The 21,888-nt window shown below is 45.3% G+C and overlaps 1 protein-coding gene across 1 annotated transcript in view; it reads left to right on the top strand.

The window, feature by feature from the left end:
* The window catches only part of LOC139410244 (adenylate cyclase 1a), a 203,578-nt gene that overhangs the window by 151,701 nt on the left and 29,989 nt on the right, over positions 1–21,888 (top strand). The window contains exon 5 of the mRNA XM_071155717.1: positions 12,771–12,898. Coding sequence (XP_071011818.1) covers positions 12,771–12,898 — 128 coding nt within the window. The remainder of the gene's footprint in view (positions 1–12,770; positions 12,899–21,888) is intronic.

The raw sequence follows: 21,888 nt of genomic DNA on the forward strand, positions 1-21,888 counted from the left end.
GACTAGACGTAACATAGTAAATGTAAATCCTGACATGAACAAAAAGACATGAACGAGCAACAAAAACACGCTCTCAGTATAGTGAGGTATGACTTTAGATGTTTTACACATGAAATTCCGAAATGTATCTGCAACTTTATAATCCATTTGGGTGGAGTCATGTTGTTTCCCCCACGGAGCTGTGCAGCTGGATTATAACATTGCGGATAAAGTCAGCAACACCACAATTTCATGTGTACAGCATCTAAAGACCTACATCACTATACTGAGAGCGTTTCCGTTTCTAAAAGGACCTATTTGGGTGTTTTTTGAGCTCGTTCCTGTCTTTTGCTTGCCTTGACACTGCGCATTGAGCAATGAGGTTTCTGAAAGACAAGCCAAATCACAAACAAAAGCGTCATTTACTTCAGAAATAGGAAACTTCTCCTCTAAGGCAAAAACGAGGGTGGTTAGTCAGGGTGGAAAAATGGGCATATAACACGAGTATCTAGCAACCCAAAAGTTCAAAACTCATCATGGACAACTAGCATTTTAGCTAATTACCAACTTTGCAACTACTTACTACATTTTTGCTACTTTGCACCTACTTAGCATGTTAGCTATCCCTTCCCTTAACCCTAACGTTAACCCTTTAACCTCACTCCTAACCGTAACCCTAACCCCTAGCCTAGCTAAGGTTAGCCACGTTAGCGTTAGACACCTAGCTAACGTTAGCCACAACAAATCTGAATTCGTAACACATCATATGATTTGCAAATTCATAACATATTGTACAAATAGAAAATTCGTAACATATCAAATGAATTCATAACATATCTTGCCAAATGGATCACGGTAATCCACAAAGTAAGACATACCATACGAAACTTAACATATCACACTAAATGGAGTGTTACAGATTTACGTTCAGAATAATACGAAATGCTATGAGATCAGGTTGCAGCCAGCCTGCAGCAGCATGCACTTAAAATAACATGAAATGCTTGTTAACTACATGGTTAAATGAGTCTGTTTTCAACAAATTAACTGTTTTAGACTATTGTACACTACATGTCCAAAGTATGTTGACACCTGCTCGTTGAACATCTCATTCCAAAATCATGGATGTTAATATGGAGAAGGTCTCACCTTGCTACTTTAAAAGCCTCCACTCTTCTGGGAAGGCTTTCCACTAGATGTTGGAACATTACTGCGGGGCTTCCATTCAGCCACAAGAGCATTAGAGCGGTTTGGCACTGATGTTGGATGATTAGGCCTGGCTCACAGTCGGCATTCCAATTCAGCCCAAAGGTGTTTGATGGAGTTGAGGTCAGGGCTCTTTGTATAGGCCAGTCAAGTTATTCCACACTGATCTCAACAAACCATTTCTGTATGGTCTTCACCAAACTGTTGCCACAAAGTTGGAAGCACAGAATCGTCTAGATAGTATTGTATGCTGTAGCGTTAAGATGTCTCTTCACTGAAACTAACGGGGCCTAGCCCAAACCATGAAAACAACCCCAGACCATTACCCTTCCTCCACCAAACTTTACAGTTGGCACTATGCATTCGGGCCGGTAGCGTTCTCCTGGCATCTGCCAAAACCAGATTTGTCCGTCAGACTGCCAGATGGTGAAGAGTGACTCATCACTCCAGAGAACGCGTTTTCATGCTCCAGAGTCCAAAGGCGGCAATCTTTACACCACTCCAGCCGATGCTTTTCTTTCTGCATGAAGATCTTAGGCTTGTGTGCGCCTGCTCGATGATGGAAACCCATTTCATGAAGCTTCCAATTTGGCTTGGTCCCTAAGATCCCTTTTTACGTGTTACGCACTTCAGCACTCTGCGGTCCCGTTCTGAGCTTGTGTGGCCTACTATATCGCAGCTGAGCTGGTGTTGCTCCTAGATGTTTCCACTTCACAATAACATGACTTACAGTTTACCAGGGCAGCTCTAGCAGGGCAGAAAATTGAGGAAGTGACTTGTTGGAAAGGTGGCATCCTATGATGGTGCCACGCTAAAAGTAACTGAGCTCATTCTGCTTACAATGTTTGTTTATTGAGATGGCTGTGTGCACAATTTTATATGGCTGTCAGCAACAGGAGTGGCTGAAATAGGCGAATCCTCTAATTTCACATTTCTGGTTCTAGCTCCTAAGGAACTTTGCAGTGTATATGTTTTTTGTGTTATTTCTTACATTAGCCCAAAATTTGTTTTATTTTATTATATACAGGTATTCGGAGTGGACTTCTAGTCCGACTCAGGAGGCTTGCACACCATCCACCGCTTCCGAGTATATTACTCTCGAACGTTTAGTCCCTGGACAATAAAGTAGACAAGCTCAGGGCGAGGATCTCCTTCCAGAAAGACATCAGGGACTGTGACATACTCTGTTTCACGGAATCATGGTTCTCTCCAGATATACTGTCCCTGTCCATACAGCCAGATGGGTTCTCAGTAGACAGGAATAAAGAACTCCGGGAAGAAGAAAGGTGGATGAAGAAAGGTATGTTTCATGATTAACTTTTCATGGTGTGATTGTTTATCACATCTTCTCCTGCTCCTCCCTTCCGGCGTACGACGTTGCCAGAATACTAACCACAGGTCCTGGGATTCATCATTACACACACCTGGATTTCATTCCCTTCATTATTTCCTCCCCTTTATATGTCACTCACTTATGTTTTTCACCAGTTGGTATTGTTCTTGTGTACCGGCGTGTAGCCTTATGGTATTGACTTGTTACTGGTTTTGTTGTTTTATTAAACTTTTCACCTGCACCTGCTTCCCGACTCACAGCTCCGTTATTGCAGAATAACAACTCAAACTATGGAAGCAATAGGAAAGTCGGAAATCTCTCAGACGGTCGACGAACAAAGGTACCTTCGAAGTCAAAACCATGATCAGCTGGCTCAACTGGCGACGTCCATGGAAGAGGTTCTCCATAGTCTGCAGCATCTCGAACACCCCTGAGAAACGTTGCAGTCCAGAACCGGAGGATACTCTAGATTCTACCCAACGAATCGGAGTCTATCCAACGAGCCAGTGCAACGGCCCATTCAGCAAATCGCTCAGGTCAGCGATGCCCGACTATCCCACCTGGATAAATACGACGGTACACCATCCAAATGCCGTGCCTTCCTCCTTCAGTGCTGCCTCTATTTTTCACACCACATTTCTCTAATGACCGGGCGGGCATTGGAATGGGCTACAGCCTTCTGGGAGAGAGGAGAGGAGAAGCTAGATTCTTATGAGGGGTTCATGGCTCTGTTTAAATGCATTTTTGATCATCCAGCGGAGGGCAGAAAGGGAGGTGAGCGTCTTATTCTGTAACGTGTGCGCTGGGAGTCGGGAAGCAAGTTCAGGGAGTGAATCATTTAATCAATAAACGAAACATAATACAAAACAAGAAACACAAACAATGCACATACATGAAACAGAAACTTCAGGACTTCAGGTGAGTATCATTAGGCACTGATGCTCGTTACAGGTGCACACAATAAACAGCAGCTTGGTGACCTAGAGGCCGGAGAGGGAGCACACGTGACAGTATCCCCTCCCTGGAGTGCGGCTTCTGCCATAGGACTCCGACCAAAATGATGGTCCCGGGGAGCGGACCAGTCACCTCTGCTGAGCCACGGGAACCTGTCGATCCGGCTCAGGTGCGAGAGCATGGCAACCTAGAGTGCCGGAGAGAGGAATACTTGACAGTTCACTGTCAGGATCGGCAGGGTGAGTGGGCACAATTCTTTCCCTGGGCAGTGTACGCCCAGAACTCCCTAAGTCACTCCTCCACTGGGTTGACCCCATTCCAGTGTGTTTTGGGTTTCCAGCCGGCCCTGGCCCCGTGGACCCCGGGCCAGACCGCGGCTCCTGCGTTAGATGAGTGGTTCCGGCGAACGGAGGACGTGTGGAGCGACGCACACGTGAGACTCCAGCGCGCCGTCCATCATCAGGAGGAACAGGCAGACCACCACTGCAGTGAGACCCCTGTAAACCATCCTGGGGACCGCGTCTGGCCTAATGAGGTGACATACAGGTTACAACTACGCAGTCACTATTGCATCTCTCTCCCTTTTCATGTTTCCCTTCTCATGCCGGTGGTTCCTGGTCCCCTTGCTGAGTCTGTCCCCCATGACACACTCCCATCGACCCTGGACATTGAGGAGGGTCCGGCGTACGCTGTCAGATCTCTACTGGACTCCCGACATCGTGGGGGTCTGCTCCAGTATCTGGTGGACTGGGAGTGGTATGGCCCAGACCCAGTCCAGACCGACCTGCTCCTCGCTCTTGGGGTCGTCCCTCTGGTTGGCGTCGTCCTGTGGCTGGAGCCGCACGTCAGAGGGGGGGTACTGTCACAACTTCTCCTGCTCCTCCCCTCTAGCGTACGACATCGGCAAAATACTAACTACCGGTCCTGGGATTCATCATTACGCACACCTGGCACTCATCATTACGCTCACCTGTTAATCAATATGATTCACACCTGGACTTCATTCCCTTCAATATTGCCTCCCCTTTATATGTCACTCACTTATGTCTTCTCACCAGTTGGTATTGTTCTTATTTACCGGCGTGTAGCCTTATGGTATTGACTTGTTACTGGTTTTGTTGTTTTATTAAATATTTCACCTGCACCTGCTTCCCGACTCACAGCTCCGTTATTACATTGGGATAACTGACAGGAACTCAAGTCCCTTTTGTTCCACCGACCTAGAATACCTCACAATCAAATGCCAACCGTATTATGTCCCAAGAGAATTCTCTTTGGTTAGAGTCACAGCCTTATATATTCCCCCTCAAGCCGATACCACGACGGTCCTCAAGGAACTACACTGGACTTTGTGAAAACTGGAAACCACATATCCCAAAGATGCATTTATTGTAGCTGGGAACCTTAACAAACCAAATTTGAATAAAACGCTACCGAAGTTCCATCAACACATTGCCTGTAGTACTCGCGCTTCAAAAACTCTCAACCATTGTTACTCTCCCTTCTGGGATGGTTACAAGGCCCTCCCTCACTCTCCTTTCGGCAAATCAGATCAGACCTCCATTCTGCTCCAAGCAGGAAATACCCGCGCTAAGGTCTATTCAACTGACGCATTGGAATCCATGCTTCAAGATTGTTTTGATCATGTGGACTGGGATATATTCTGGGTTGCATTTGAGAATAACATTGACGTATACACTGACACAGTGACTGCGTTCATCAGGAATTGTATAGTGGATGTTGTCCCACTGTGACTATTAAAACCTAACCAAAAACCGTTGAAAGACATAGTGAAGTCGCAATTCAATGGCTCAGACATGTGACATGTGTGGCAGGGACTCCAGACAATCACGCATTACAAAGGAAAACCAGCCATGTCTTGCTCCCGAACAAGCTAAACACCTTCTTCGCCCGCTTTGAGGATAACATAGCGCCACTGACGCGGCCCGCTCCCAAAGACTGTGGGCTCTCGTTCTTCATGGCCGATTTGACTAAGACATTTAAGTGTGTTAACCCTCACAAGGCTGCCTGCCCAGATGGCATCCCTAGCCGCATTTTCAGACCATGCGCAGACCAGCTGGCTGGAGTGTTTATGGACATATTCAATCTCTCCCTATTTCAGTCTGCTGTCCCCACATGCTTCAAGATATCCATCATTGTTCCTGTACCCAAAAAAGCAAAAGTAACTGAACTAAATAGCTATCGACACCATAGCACTCACTTCTGTCATCATGAAGTGCTTTCATAGACTTGTTAAGGATTATGTCACTTCCACCTTTCCTGACACCCTAGACCCACTTAAATGTTCATACCATCCCAATAGATCCACAGACGATGCAATTGACATCACACTGCACACTGCCTTATCCCATCTGGACAATACCTATGTAAGAATGCTGTTCATTTTCTACAACTCTGCGTGGCCACACATGCCTCCAATTCAATCATGAAGTCCACGCAGTACCCTGCCCTGAATTTAGTCATTGTCACTAGCTGGCTGCCACCCAGTTACTCAACAAGGTCATTTAGAGGGTGCTGCCCATGTACTGTACATAGATATGGAATCACTGGTCACTTTAATAATGGAACAATGGTCACTTTAATAATGTTTACATACTGTTTTACACATGGTATATGTATATGCTGTACTCTACTGTATTCTAGTTTATCTCACTCCGACGTTGCCCATTCTAATATTTAGTATTTATTCATTCCATTATTTTACTTTTAGACTTGTGTTTATTGTTATGAATTGTTACAGTTGAAGTTGGAAGTTTACATACACCTTCGTTTTTCACAATTCCTGACATTTAATCCTAGTAAGAATTCTCTGTCATAGGTCAGTTATCACCACTTCATTTTAAGAATGTGAAATTTCAGAATAATATTACAGAGAATGATTTATTTCAACTTTTGTTTATTTTATCACATTCCCAGTGGGTCAGAAGTTTACATACACTCAATTAGTATTTGGTAGCATTGCCTTTAAATTATTTAACTTGTGTCAAACGTTTTGAGTAGCCTTCCACAAGCTTCCCACAATAAGTTGGGTGAATTTTGGCCCATTCCTCCTGACAGAGCTGGTGTAACTGAGTCAGGTTTGTAGGCCTCCTTACTCGCACACGCTTTTTCAGTTCTGCCCACAAATTTTCTATGGGATTGAGGTCAGGGCTTTGTGATGGCAACTCCAATACCTTGACTTTAGAAGTATGCTTGAGGTCATTGTCCATTTGAGGACCCATTTGCAACCAAACTTCCACACACGCACGCACGCACGCACACACACACGCACGCACACACACACACGCACGCACGCACACACACACACACACGCACGCACACACACACACACAGACACACAGACAGACACATGCACACCACTTACCAGACCAGACAGACACATGCACACCACTTACCAGACTTAATATTATGCTAAATACTTCACTATTTAAACATTTGCCTAACAATCCCCCTTCCCCAGAACAAGTGTAAATCCTGGACTATGAATTGTGCCTTCATGTTTTAAACTGATGCTGATGCTAACATGTTTATTATATTATACTGAGTAATTTACTTTATGTTCATATTCTTATATTTGATCATTTCTTATTGTTGCTTGTCGAGAAGGAACATCTCGACAACAGGTTTGGAAGCTCATGGAAGCTCTGCTACAGGTTTATCATGGATGCTCTGCTACAGGTTTATCATGGATGCTCTGCTACAGGTTTATCATGGATGCTCTGCTACAGGTTTATCATGGATGCTCTGCTACAGGTTTATCATGGATGCTCTGCTACAGGTTTATCATGGAAGCTCTGCTACAGGTTTATCATGGATGCTCTGCTACAGGTTTATCATGGATGCTCTGCTACAGGTTTATCATGGATGCTCTGCTACAGGTTTATCATGGATGCTCTGCTACAGGTTTATCATGGATGCTCTGCTACAGGTTTATCATGGATGCTCTGCTACAGGTTTATCATGGATGCTCTGTTACAGGTTTATCAAGGAAGCCCTGTTACAGGTTTATCATGGAAGCCCTGTTACAGGTTTATCAAGGAAGCCCTGTTACAGGTTTATAATGGAAGCCCTGTTACAGGTTTATCATGGAAGCCCTGTTACAGGTTTATAATGGAAGCCCTGTAACAGGTTTATCATGGAAGCCCTGTTACAGATTTATAATGGAAGCCCTGTTACAGGTTTATCATGAAAGCCCTGTTACAGGTTTATCATGGAAGCCCTGTTACAGGTTTATCAAGGAAGCCCTGTTACCGGTTTATCATGGAAGCCCTGTTACAGGTTTATCAAGGAAGCCCTGTTACAGGTTTATCATGGAAGCCCTGTTACAGGTTTATAATGGAAGCCCTGTTACAGGTTTATCAAGGAAGCCCTGTTACAGGTTTATCATGGAAGCCCTGTTACGGGTTTATCAAGGAAGCCCTGTTACCGGTTTATCATGGAAGCCCTGTTACAGGTTTATCAAGGAAGCCCTGTTACAGGTTTATCATGGAAGCCCTGTTACAGGTTTATAATGGAAGCCCTGTTACAGGTTTATCAAGGAAGCCCTGTTACAGGTCTATCAAGGAAGCCTGTTACAGGTTTATCAAGGAAGCCCTGTTACGGGTTTATCAAGGAAGCCCTGTTACAGGTTTATAAAGAAAGCCATGTTACAGGTTTTGACTGAGAATTACCCTTTTTTTGATCATCACTGTTTGCAATCATGAAAATTCCTGTCTCTCTTCCTCCCTATTTCTTCACCTCTCCATTGCCCTCTGTCTCTCTTCCTCCCCATTTCTTCACCTCTCCATTGCCCTCTGTCTCTCTTCCTCCCCATTTCTTCACCTCTCAATTGCCCTCTCTCTCTCTTCCTCCCTATTTCTTCACCTCTCCATTGCCCTCTGTCTCTCTTCCTCCCCATTTCTTCCTCTCCATTGCCCTCTGTCTCTTCCTCCCCATTTCTTCACCTCTCCATTGCCCCCTGTCTCTCTACCTCCCCATTTCTTCACCTCTCCATTGCCCTCTTTCTCTCTTCCTCCCCATTTCTGCACCTCTCCATTGCCCTCTGTCTCCCTCCCTACCCATTTCTGCACCTCTCCATTGCCCTCTGTCTCTCTTCCTCCCCATTTCTTCACCTCTCCATTGCCCTCTGTCTCTCTTCCTCCCCATTTCTTCACCTCTCAATTGCACTCTGTCTCTCTTCCTCCCCATTTCTTCACCTCTCCATTACCCTCTGTCTCTCTACCTCCCAATTTCTTCACCTCTCCATTGCCCTCTTTCTCTCTTCCTCCCCATTTCTTCACCTCTCCATTGCCCTCTGTCTCTCTTCCTCCCCATTTCTTCAACTCTCCATTTCCCTCTGTCTCTCTACCTCACAATTTATTCACCTCTCCATTTCCATCTGTCTCTCTTCCTCCCCATTTCTTCACCTCTCCATTGCCCTCTGTCTCTCTACCTCCCCATTTCTTCACCTCTCCATTGCCCTCTGTCTCTCTTCCTCCCCATTTCTTCCTCTCCATTGCCCTCTGTCTCTCTTCCTCCCCATTTCTTCACCTCTCCATTGCCCTCTGTCTCTCTTCCTCCCCATTTCTTCCTCTCCATTGCCCTCTGTCTCTCTACCTCCCCATTTCTTCACCTCTCCATTGCCCTCTGTCTCTCTACCTCCCCATTTCTTCACCTCTCCATTTCCCTCTGTCTCTCTACCGTCCCATTTCTTCACCTCTCGATTTCCCTCTGTCTCTCTACCTCCCCTTTTCTTCACCTCTCCATTGCCCTCTCTCTCTCTTCCTCCCCATTTCTTCACCTCTCCATTGTCATCTCTCTCTTCCTCCCCATTTCTTCACCTCTCCATTGTCCTCTCTTACTCCCTATTTCTTCACCTCTCCATTGCCTTCTGTTTTTCTTCCTCCTTATTTCTTCACCTCTCCATTGTCATCTCTCTCTTCCTCCCCATTTCTTCACCTCTCAATTGTCCTCTCTTACTCCCTATTTCTTCACCTCTCAATTGCCCTCTGTCTCTCTTCCTCCCCATTTCTTCACCTCTCCATTGCCCTCTATCTTTCTTCCTCTCCATTTATTCATCTCTCCATTGCCCCCTGTCTCTCTTCCTCCCCATTTCTTCCTCTCCATTGCCCTCTGTCTCCTCCTCCCCATTTCTTCACCTCTCCATTGCCCTCTGTCTCCCTCCCTCCCTATTTCTTCACCTCTCCATTGCCCTCTGTCTCTCTACCTCCCCATTTCTTCACCTCTCCATTGCCCTCTGTCTCTCTTCCTCCCCATTTCTTCACCGCTCCATTGCCTCCTGTCTCTCTACCTCCCTATTTCTTCTTCTCCATTGCCCTCTGATTTTCTTCCTCCCTATTTCTTCACTTCTCCATTGTCCTCTCTTACTCCCTATTTCTTCACCTCTCCATTGTCCTCTCTTACTCCCTATTTCTTCACCTCTCAATTTCCCTCTGTCTCTCTTCCTCCCCATTTCTTCACCTCTCAATTGCCCTCTCTCTCTCTTCCTCCCTATTTCTTCACCTCTCCATTGGCCTCTGTCTCTCTTCCTCCCCATTTCTTCCTCTCCATTGCCCTCTGTCTCTTCCTCCCCATTTCTTCACCTCTCCATTGCCCCCTGTCTCTCTACCTCCCCATTTCTTCACCTCTCCATTGCCCTCTTTCTCTCTTCCTCCCCATTTCTGCACCTCTCCATTGCCCTCTGTCTCCCTCCCTACCCATTTCTGCACCTCTCCATTGCCCTCTGTCTCTCTTCCTCCCCATTTCTTCACCTCTCCATTGCCCTCTGTCTCTCTTCCTCCCCATTTCTTCACCTCTCCATTGCCCTCGGTCTCTCTTCCTCCCTATTTCTTCACCTCTCCATTGCCCTCTATCTTTCTTCCTCCCCATTTCGTCACCTCTCAATTGCACTCTGTCTCTCTTCCTCCCCATTTCTTCACCTCTCCATTGCCCTCTATCTCTCTTCCTCCCTATTTCTTCACCTCTCCATTGCCCTCTATCTTTCTTCCTCCCATTTCGTCACCTCTCAATTGCCCTCTGTCTCTCTTCCTCCCTATTTCTTCACCTCTCCATTGCCCTCTATCTTTCTTCCTCCCCATTTCGTCACCTCTCAATTGCACTCTGTCTCTCTTCCTCCCCATTTCTTCACCTCTCCATTACCCTCTGTCTCTCTACCTCCCAATTTCTTCACCTCTCCATTGCCCTCTTTCTCTCTTCCTCCCCATTTCTTCACCTCTCCATTGCCCTCTGTCTCTCTTCCTCCCCATTTCTTCAACTCTCCATTTCCCTCTGTCTCTCTACCTCACAATTTATTCACCTCTCCATTTCCATCTGTCTCTCTTCCTCCCCATTTCTTCACCTCTCCATTGCCCTCTGTCTCTCTACCTCCCCATTTCTTCACCTCTCCATTGCCCTCTGTCTCTCTTCCTCCCCATTTCTTCCTCTCCATTGCCCTCTGTCTCTCTTCCTCCCCATTTCTTCACCTCTCCATTGCCCTCTGTCTCTCTTCCTCCCCATTTCTTCCTCTCCATTGCCCTCTGTCTCTCTACCTCCCCATTTCTTCACCTCTCCATTGCCCTCTGTCTCTCTACCTCCCCATTTCTTCACCTCTCCATTTCCCTCTGTCTCTCTACCGTCCCATTTCTTCACCTCTCGATTTCCCTCTGTCTCTCTACCTCCCCTTTTCTTCACCTCTCCATTGCCCTCTCTCTCTCTTCCTCCCCATTTCTTCACCTCTCCATTGTCATCTCTCTCTTCCTCCCCATTTCTTCACCTCTCCATTGTCCTCTCTTACTCCCTATTTCTTCACCTCTCCATTGCCCTCTGTTTTTCTTCCTCCTTATTTCTTCACCTCTCCATTGTCATCTCTCTCTTCCTCCCCATTTCTTCACCTCTCAATTGTCCTCTCTTACTCCCTATTTCTTCACCTCTCAATTGCCCTCTGTCTCTCTTCCTCCCCATTTCTTCACCTCTCCATTGCCCTCTATCTTTCTTCCTCCCCATTTATTCACCTCTCCATTGCCCCCTGTCTCTCTTCCTCCCCATTTCTTCCTCTCCATTGCCCTCTGTCTCTTCCTCCCCATTTCTTCACCTCTCCATTGCCCTCTGTCTCCCTCCCTCCCCATTTCTTCACCTCTCCATTGCCCTCTGTCTCTCTACCTCCCCATTTCTTCACCTCTCCATTGCCCTCTGTCTCTCTTCCTCCCCATTTCTTCACCTCTCCATTGCCCTCTGTCTCTCTACCTCCCTATTTCTTCTTCTCCATTGCCCTCTGATTTTCTTCCTCCCTATTTCTTCACTTCTCCATTGTCCTCTCTTACTCCCTATTTCTTCACCTCTCCATTGTCCTCTCTTACTCCCTATTTCTTCACCTCTCAATTTCCCTCTGTCTCTCTTCCTCCCCATTTATTCACCTCTCCATTGCCCTCTGTCTCTCTTCCTCCCCATTTCTTCCTCTCCATTGTCCTCTGTCTCTCTACCGCCCCATTTCTTCACCTCTCGATTTCCCTATGTCTCTCTACCTCCCCTTTTCTTCACCTCTCCATTGCCTTCTCTCTCTCTCTACCTCCCCATTTCTGCACCTCTCCATTGCCCTCTGTCTCTCTTCCTCCCCATTTCTTCACCTCTCCATTGTCATCTCTCTCTTCCTCCCCATTTCTTCACCTCTCCATTGTCCTCTCTTACTCCCTATTTCTTCACCTCTCCATTGCCCTCTGTTTTTCTTCCTCCTTATTTATTCACCTCTCCATTGTCATCTCTCTCTTCCTCCCCAATTCTTCACCTCTCAATTGTTCTCTCTTACTCCCTATTTCTTCACCTCTCAATTGCCCTCTGTCTCTCTTCCTCCCCATTTCTTCACCTCTCCATTGCCCTCTGTCTCTCTTCCTCCCCATTTCTTCACCTCTACATTGCCCTCTATCTCTCTACCTCCCCATTTCTTCACCTCTCCATTGCCCTCTCTCTCTCTTCCTCCCTATTTCTTCACCTCTCCATTGCCATCTGTCTCTCTACCTCCCCATTTCTTCACCTCTCCATTGCACTCTCTCTTTTCCTCCCCATTTCTTCACCTCTCCATTGCCCTCTCTCTTTTCCTTCCCATTTCTTCATCTCACCATTGCTCTCTGTCTCTCTTCCTCTCTCTCCCCACTCTTCCACCCTTCTCTCTTCTCTCCTCTCCCTCTTCCACCACTCTGTCCCACCTCTCCCCCTCTCTCGTCTATCCCGCTCTTCTCTCCCTCTCCCCCTCCTCCCCCCTCTTCTTCCCTCCCTCTCCCTCTACCCCTCCCCCTCATCTCTCCAGGAGAACCACTGTAGGCGTATAAAGATTCTGGGGGACTGTTACTACTGTGTGTCAGGTCTGACCCAACCCAAGGCAGACCATGCACACTGTTGTGTAGAGATGGGCCTGGACATGATCGACACTATCACGTGAGTCTGCACTGACCACACACACACACTCACACACATGCACACAAACACAGTGAGCATACACGGACCGCACACTGTCATGCAAAATTATTTTCAGGATACGCAAATCATACACACACAAACACACGCACGCACGCACGCACACGCACACACGCACACACACACACACACACACACACACACACACGCACGCACACACACACACACACACACACACACACACACACACACACACACACACACACACACACACACACACACACACACACACACACACACACTCAGAGAGATATAGTGTCACAGTGTTGATCCCATGCTCCAGAATGAGAAGCAGAGCAGAGCATTTCTGCTGTTGTGTTGTTTTCCTTTCTTTCTGTTGAGCGGATGGATGTCAATGCTGGAGCTCATTATCACCCAGGACAAGTGTTGCCATACACTCTCTCCTCACCTCGCTCATACACACTCCTCTCTCCTCCCTTGCTCATACACACTCCTCCCTCCTCCCTTGCTCATAAATTGTCCTCTCTCCTCACCTCGCTCATACACACACCTCTCTCCTCCCTCCCTAATACACATTCCTCCCTCCTCCCTTGCTCATAAATTGTCCTCCTCCTCACTCGCTCATTCACACTCATCTCTCCTCCCCTGCTCATACATTGTCCTCTCTCCTCACCTCGCTCATACACATTCCTCCCTCCTCCCTTGCTCATAAATTGTCCTCTCTCCTCACCTTGCTCATTCACACTCCTCTCTCCACCCTCCCTCATACACATTCCTCCCTCCTCCCTTGCTCATAAATTGTCCTCTCTCCTCCCTCCCTCATAAACATTCCTCCCTCCTCCCTTGCTCATACATTGTCCTCTCTCCTCACCTCACTCATACACACTCCTCTCTCCTCCCTCCCTCATACACACTCCTCTCTCCTCCCTCCCTCATACACATTCCTCCCTCCTCTCTTGCTCATAAATTGTCCTCTCTCCTCACCTCGCTCATACACACTCCTCTCTCCTCCCTCTCTCATACACACTACTCATTTCTCTCTCTATTCCTTATGGTCCTCTCTTTCTCTCTCTATTCCATAAGGTCCTCTCTTTCTCTTTCTATTCCATATTGTCCTCTCTTTCTCTCTCAATTCCTTATAGTCTTCTCTTTCTCTCTCTATTCCATACGGTCCTCTCTTTCTCTCTCAATTCCTTATGGTCTTCTCTTTCTCTCGCAATTCCTTATAGTCTTCTCTTTCTCTCTCTATTCAATATGGTCCTCTCTTTCTCTCTCTATTCCATATGGTCTTCTCTTTCGCTCTCTATTCCATATGGTCCTCTCTTTCTCTCTCTATTCCATATGGTCCTCTCTTTCTCTCTCTATTCCTTATGGTCCTCTCTTTCTCTCTCAATTCCTTATGGTCCTCTCTTTCTCTCTCTATTCCATATGGTCCTCTCTTTCTCTCTCTATTCCATATGGTCCTCTCTTTCTCTCACTATTCCTTATGGTCCTCTCTTTCTCTCTCAATTCCATATGGTCCTCTCTTTCTCTCTCAATTCCTTATGGGCCTCTCTTTCTCTCTATTCCATAAGGTCCTCCCTCTCTTTCTCTTTCTATTCCATATGGTCCTCTCTTTCTCTCTCTATTCCTTATGGTCCTCTCTTTCTCTCTCTATTCCATATGGTCCTCTCTTTCTCTCTCTATTCCTTATGGTCCTCTCTTTCTCTCTCAATTCCATATGACCCTCTCTCTCTCTCTCTATTCCTTATGGTCCTCTCTTTCTCTCTCAATTCCTTATGGTCCTCTCTTTCTCTCTCAATTCCTTATGGTCCTCTCTTTCTCTCTCTATTCCATATGGTCCTCTCTTTCTCTCTCTGTTCCATATGGTCCTCTCTTTCTCTCTCTATTCCTTATGGTCCTCTCTCTCTCAATTCCATATGGTCCTCTCTTTCTCTCTCTATTCCATATGGTCCTCTCTTTCTCTCGCTTCTTGAATTATCCACCCTCTCCCCCTAGATTCCCCTTCTCTCCCTCTATATATACTCATGTGGAGGAAAGGAGAGACTGTGGTGGAAATAGTCCCACTTTATCTCCTCAAAACCATACCACTAAGACAGGGACTGCACACATGCACGCACGTACACACAGACACACACGCACACACGCACGCACACACGCACGCACACACACACCACACACACACACACACACACACACACACACACACACACACACACACACACACACACACACACACACACACACACACATACACACACACACACACACACACACACACACAGGTAGGTATCAAATTGTATTGGTCACATACACATGGTTAGAAGATGTTATGTGTGTAGCGAAATGCTTGTTCTTCTACTTCCGACATTGCAGCAATATCGAACATCTAATCTAACAATTCCACAACAACTACCTAATACACACAAATCTAAGTAAAGGAATGGAATAAGGATACAGTTGAAGTCGGAAATGTACATACACCTTAGCCAAATACATTTAAACTCAGTGTTTCACAATTCCTGACATTTAATCTGAGTAACAATTCCCTGTCTTAGGTCAGTTAGGATCACCACTTTATTTTAAGAATGTGAAATGTCAGAATAATAGTAGAGAGGATTATTTCTTTCAGCTTTTATTTCTTTCATCACATTCTCAGTGGGTCAGAAGTTTACATACACTCACTTAGTATTTGGTAGCATTGCCTTTAAATGATTTAACTTGTGTCAAATGTTTTGAGTAGCCTTCCACAAGCTTCCCACAATAAGTTGGGTGAATTTTGGCCCATTCCTCCTGACAGAGCTGGTGTAACTGAGTCAGGTTTGTAGGACTCCTTACTCGCACACGCTTTTTCAGTTCTGCCCACAAATTTTCTATGGGATTGAGATCAGGGCTTTGTGATGGCAACTCCAATACCTTGACTTTGTTGTCCTTAAGCCATTTTGCCACAACTTTGGAAGTATGCTTGGGGTCAATGTCCATTTGGAAGACCAATTTGCGACCAAGCTTTAACTTCCTGACTGATGTCTTGAGATGTTGCTTCAGCATATCCACATAATTTCCCTACCTCATGATGCCAATCCCTCCTGCAGCAAAGCACCCACACAACCATGATGCTGCCATCCCTGTGCTTCACGGTTGGAATGGTGTTCTTTTGCTTGCAATTCTCCCCCTTTCTCCTCCAAACATAACGATGGTCATTATGGCCAAACAGTTCTATTTTTGTTTCATCAGACCAGAGGACATTTCTCCAAAAAGTATGATCTTTGTCCCCATGTGCAATTGCTTTATTATGTCTGTTTTGGAGCAGTGGCTTCTTCCTGGCTAAGCGGCCTTTCAGTTTAAGTCGATATAGGACGTGTTTTACTGTGGATATGGATACGTTTGTGCCTGTTTCCTCCAGCATCTTCACAAGGTCCTTTGCTGTTGTTCTGGATATGATGGCTGCGTGTTCCCATGGTGTTTATACTTGCGTATTATTATTTGTACAGATGAACGTGGTACCTTCAGGCGTTTGGAAATTGTTCCCAAGGATGAACCAGACTTGTGGGAGGTCTATAATTGGAGGTCTTGGCTGATTTATTTAGATTTTCCCATGATGTCAAGCAAAGAGGCACTGAGTTTGAAGGTAGGCCTTGAAAACCATCCAAACGTACACCTCCAATTGACTCAAATTATGTCAATTAGCCTATCAGAAGCTTCTAAAGCCATGCCATAATTTTCTGGAATTTTCCAAGTTGTTTAAAGGCACAGTCAACTTAGTGTATGTAAACTTCTGACCCACTGGAATTGTGATACAGTGAATTATAAGTGAAATAATCTGTCTGTAAACAATTGTTGGAAAAATTACTTGTGTTATGCACAAAGTAGATGTCCTAACCGACTTGCCAAAACTATAGTTTGTTAACATTACATTTCTGGAGTGCTTGAAAAATGAGTTTTAATGACTCCAACCTAAATGTATGTAAACTTCTGACTTCAACTGTATATCATAAAAATGTATGGATGAGCAATAGAAGGTATTAAATACAGTATATACACAAGAGATGAGTAATGCAATGTATTTAAACATTATTAAAGTGTCATTATTAAAGTGGCTAGTGATTCATTTATTCAATTGGCCAATGATTTCAAGTCTGTATGCAGGCAGCAGCCTCTCTGTTTTAGTGATGGCTGTTAAACAGTCTGATGGCCTTGAGATAGGAGCTGTTTTTTAGTCTCTTGGTCCCAGCTTTGATGCACCTTTACTGACCTCTCCTTCTTGATGGTAGCGTGGTGAACAGACAGTGGCTCGGGTGGTTGTTGTTCTTGATGATATTTTTGGCCTTCCTGTGACATCGGGTGCTGTAGGTGTCCTGGAGGCCGGGTAGTTTGCCTCCGGTGATGCGTTGTTCAGACCACACCACCGTCTGGAGAGCCTTGCGGTTGTGTTCGGTGCAGTTGCCGAACCAAGCGGTGATACAGCCTGACAGGATGCTCTCAATTGTGCATCTGTCAAGGTTTGTAAGGGTTTTAGGTGACAACCACATTTCTTCAGCCTCCTGAGGTTGAAGAGGCACTGTTATGTCTTCTTCACCACACTGTCTGTGTCGGTGGACCATTTCAGTTTGTCCGTGATGTGTATGCCGAGGAATTTAAGACTTTCCACCTTCTCCACTGCTGTCCCATCGATGTGGATAAGGGCGTGCTCCCTTTGCTGTTTCCTGAAGTCCACGATTTTCTCCTTTGTTTTGTTGACGTTGAATGAGAGGTTGTTTTCCTGACACCACACTCCGAGTGCCCTCACCTCCTCCCTGTAGGCTGTCTCGTCATTGTTGGTAATCAAGCCTACTACTGATGTGTCGTCTGCAAACTTGATGATTGAGTTGGAGGCCTGCAAGTCCATGCAGTCATGGGTGAACAGGGAGTACAGGAGGGGGCTGAGCACACACCCTTGTGGGGCCCCAGTGTGGAGCATCGGCGAAGTGGAGATATTGTTTCCTACCTTCACCACCTGGGGGCGGCCCGTCAGCAAGTCCAGGACCCAATTGCACAGGGTGGGGTTGAGACCCAGGGCCTCAAGCTTAATGATGAGCTTTGAGGGTACTATGGTGTTGAATGCTGAGCTATTGTCAATTAACAGCATTCTTACATAGGTATTCCTCTTGTCCAGATGAGATAGGGCAGCATGCAATGTGAACGCAATTGCATAGTCTGTGGATCTATTGGGGTGGTAAGTAAATTGAAGTGGTTCTAGGGTGACAGGTAAGGTGGAGGTGATATGATCCTTGACTAGTATCTCAAAACACTTCATGATGACGGAAGTGAGTGCTACGGGGCGATAGTCATTTAGTTTACTTTGCCTTCTTGGGTACAGGAACAATGGTAGCCATCTTGAAGCATGTGGGGACAGCAGACTGGGATAGGGAGAGATTGAATATGTCCGTAAACACACCAGCCAGCTGGTCTGCACATGCTCTGAGAACGCGGCTAGGGATGCTGTCTGGGCCGGCAGTCTTGCGAGGGTTAACACTTTTGAATGTCTTACTTACGTTGGCCACGGAGAAGGAGAGCCCACAGTCCTTGGTAGCGGGCCCCGTCGATCGCACTGTATTATCCTCAAAGCGGGCAAAGAAGGTGTTTAGTTTGACTGGAAACAAGACGTCGGTGTCCGTGACGTGGCTGGTTTTCCTTTTGTGGTTTTCCTTTTGTGTCTGTAGACCGTGTCTCATATGTCTCGTGTCTGAGCCGTTGAATTGCGACTCCACTTTGTCTCTGTACTGACATTTCACTTCTTTGATTGCCTTGCGGAGGGAATAACTACACTGCTGGTATTCGGCCATAATCCCAGTCACTTTACGATGGTTAAATGCGGTGGTTCGCACTTTCAGTTTTGCATGAATGCCTCCATCTCTCCACGGTTTCTGGTTAGGGTAGGTTTTAATAGTCACAGTAGGTACAGCATCTCCTATACACTTCCTTATAAACTCACTCACTGAATCAACGTATACGTCTATGTTATTCTCTGATGCTACCCGGAACATATCCCAGTCCGCGTGATCAAAACAATCTTGAAGCATGGATTCCGATTGGTCAGACCAGCGTTGAATAGTCCTTAGCACGGGTACATCCTCTTTTGAGTTTCTGCTAATAGGAAGGCAGGAGCAAAAGGGAGTCGTGGTCAGATTTGCATAAAGGAGGGCAGAGGAGGGCCTTGGAGTAGCAGTGATCCACTCTTAGAATTAGTGGTGACTCGAGGAACCCCTGAGATCCTCAAGGAACAACTGGAGTTCCTCAAGGAACCATTGCCATTGGTAAATTGTTCATATTTGCACCTTTGGTTTATTTAACCAGGCTAGACCTGTTTAGCGGCAAAATGCGGTGGGGGAAGTGGCTGGGATAAAAATAAAAAAAGACAAAAAAAGTAAGACAAAATGGACAACACAGACTGAAGACAACAGCACAAATTCAGTAGCAAACAAACAGTGGATATGTGTGTGTGTTTCCTTACATAAGGCAGCGCAAGCTAGTAGCTAGAAATAATTGCATTTCTTTTCATCTTTTTGTCCTTTGAACTCCTCCAGGTCCTGGACTTTTAGGTTGGCTTGGAGGGAATTCCAAGACTAGGGGGCTGAAATGACCTTTTTAGAAGCTTGGTTCTCATTTTTGGGACACTTAAAACAAGATTGAGACGGGTGTATTGTCATCACATGTTAAGGTTGAACACTGACAGTATTGTAGCTTCAATTATGCTTACAGAGGTGAATAAATTCCTTAAGGGTCCATGTAAATCCCAAAGTTGTAATAGTAACCATTTTATTCATTTATGTAATTAGCAATGTTAATATTATTATTATATTAGAATATGTAGTGATGGGACAATTCATGCCGGAGCACTGATGCTCCGATGCAGTTTTCAAAGCACTACTGATTGAACCATAGACATTAAAACCAGTTGACAGTGATAGCGCTGACGTCATCATGTATTCCAATGGAAAACTCCTTATGGCGCATGAAACCGAAAGTTTTTCAATTTGAAGTGCCAAGGATTATGAAAATAGCCGTAACTAGCAAAGGATCATGGTCAATGTATTCATTTCAATCCTGCCTGAGAGAGTCAGCCAGGAGCCTCTTCGTAGCATGCCGGCCCGTCATTGGTCTGTGTCAGCACGTAGTGCTGTGTGATGACAAATGTAGTAGTCAGAATGGATCATTATTTAATTAAATATCTCGATTTGTTGTGAACTTAAAAATTATTCCCCATAGGGATCGAAATGTAGCATAATAAACACATTTTAGGGCCTAAAACGATCATCTAAAAAAAATGTGTTTGGCTGTTCTGGCGATCATAATTTAGATACGCTTTATAGGGCAGATCAGGGCTTTTGGCACCGCTAGGTTGTTACGCAGTAGCCGACCAGCAGAGCTTGTGACGCTGGGGTCCTGGATTCGACACAACGTAACGATGCTTGTATCGAAGAAACAATACCACGTGATGATGATGTTAAAAGCTTCGAATGTCACACTACATATCTGTCAATTGTCGGAACTTGGAAGAACGAATGCCGTCCCCTGCTGGAAGCTTTTTGTTTTTATCTAGATATTTCACCTTCTTAGCAGAGGAATATATTCTGAAATCTTAGCATTGTTTTTTATTTCTCAAACAGTGATTGTAAATGTAAACAACTCTAGTAGTTGCTATTGATAATTATCACATTTTGTTAATATGTAAAAGTGAGTTAAAAAAGTTGAATTCAAACCCAAAGAAAAGTAGTTACCATGTGATAAATTACATACAGAGCTTTGTTTGGACCCTCAGTGGATCCCACTGTGGTTTCCAAAACAGCGACCTCTGCTGTCAGACATTACTTACAGACTTAGTCTATGTCGTGACGTTGTATTAGTTAATGTGACGACTGTTGCTCATCAAATGATTACAAGTTTCTAATTGCGTGATTAACTGAATCAAGCAATTATTATCTCATTAACCTGGGGCACCATGGGAAAACTAGTTTTTATTGAGTTTCTATTTCCCAAATTAACTTCAAGAATATCAGAATATCGATTTTACAACAGCCGCAAATTAACCAGTTGCCTCTACCAATCTTGTTCTGACTGTCGGATAGCCCCTGAATCTGCACGGACCCGTGTCTCACCAATGAGTTCGTACCAAACCAATCTTAGTTGAATATTTATTTACTAGAAATCTAAAATGATGATAAAAGATACACATAGACAAAACACATTATAGGCTATTGATTAGAACTTAGTATAACAGGGCCAACACACTATGACGCGTGTTACCCGCATAAAAAAGAAAGTACACAAGAAAAATATACATTTCAGTGAATTTGTCAGCTATGCTATTCTAACCCTAGCCTTGCCCCAAACTGCCGCTCTTATGGGTCAGAATATAATGATGTAATTACGTGGGGATGATCTCCGAGGATTCTCTGCGTAGGCCTTCGGCTGTTCGATGACGCACTACTCCGGCGCACCTCCCTGCTCGTCCTCCCGGTGTCAGTGTCCTTTTTGGCTTAGGAGTCTGTTTCCTCACCCCTTTCTCTGGAAGGGGTCTTCTGAGGACAGACAGCTCTGTAGCTCAGAGCTCACAGCATAGGAATGAAACCCTTTAGATACCATGATTTGATGGGAAATGGAGGCTAGGTGGTTCGACTTGAATTAACCCGCTTAGACACAGCTACTCATCCGTAACTTGGGTAGAAAAGGATTTCTTTGTCCTCAAACTTGCGTTGCGTTCTGGGTTCATTGACTTTTTAGACCTTGCTGCAGCTTGGGTCACGTAGTCTCCTTGTAAATTCTATACTCACAGGTTTTATACACTTGGGTCAGAAGTGGGCGTAGCCGCCTTTAGGGCAATTCTCTAGGAGTACCAAGTTAATAAGGCAAGGTCCAGATTTTACTCAAATCCAATTTTAGACAACTAACTTCACATTTCATCTTTGCCAAAACATTCTCTTTGATTTGGACATTTTCCACACAACGTACAA

Source organism: Oncorhynchus clarkii, chromosome 5 (assembly GCF_045791955.1).
Source record: "Oncorhynchus clarkii lewisi isolate Uvic-CL-2024 chromosome 5, UVic_Ocla_1.0, whole genome shotgun sequence".
In the NCBI taxonomy this organism is placed as follows: domain Eukaryota; kingdom Metazoa; phylum Chordata; class Actinopteri; order Salmoniformes; family Salmonidae; genus Oncorhynchus; species Oncorhynchus clarkii.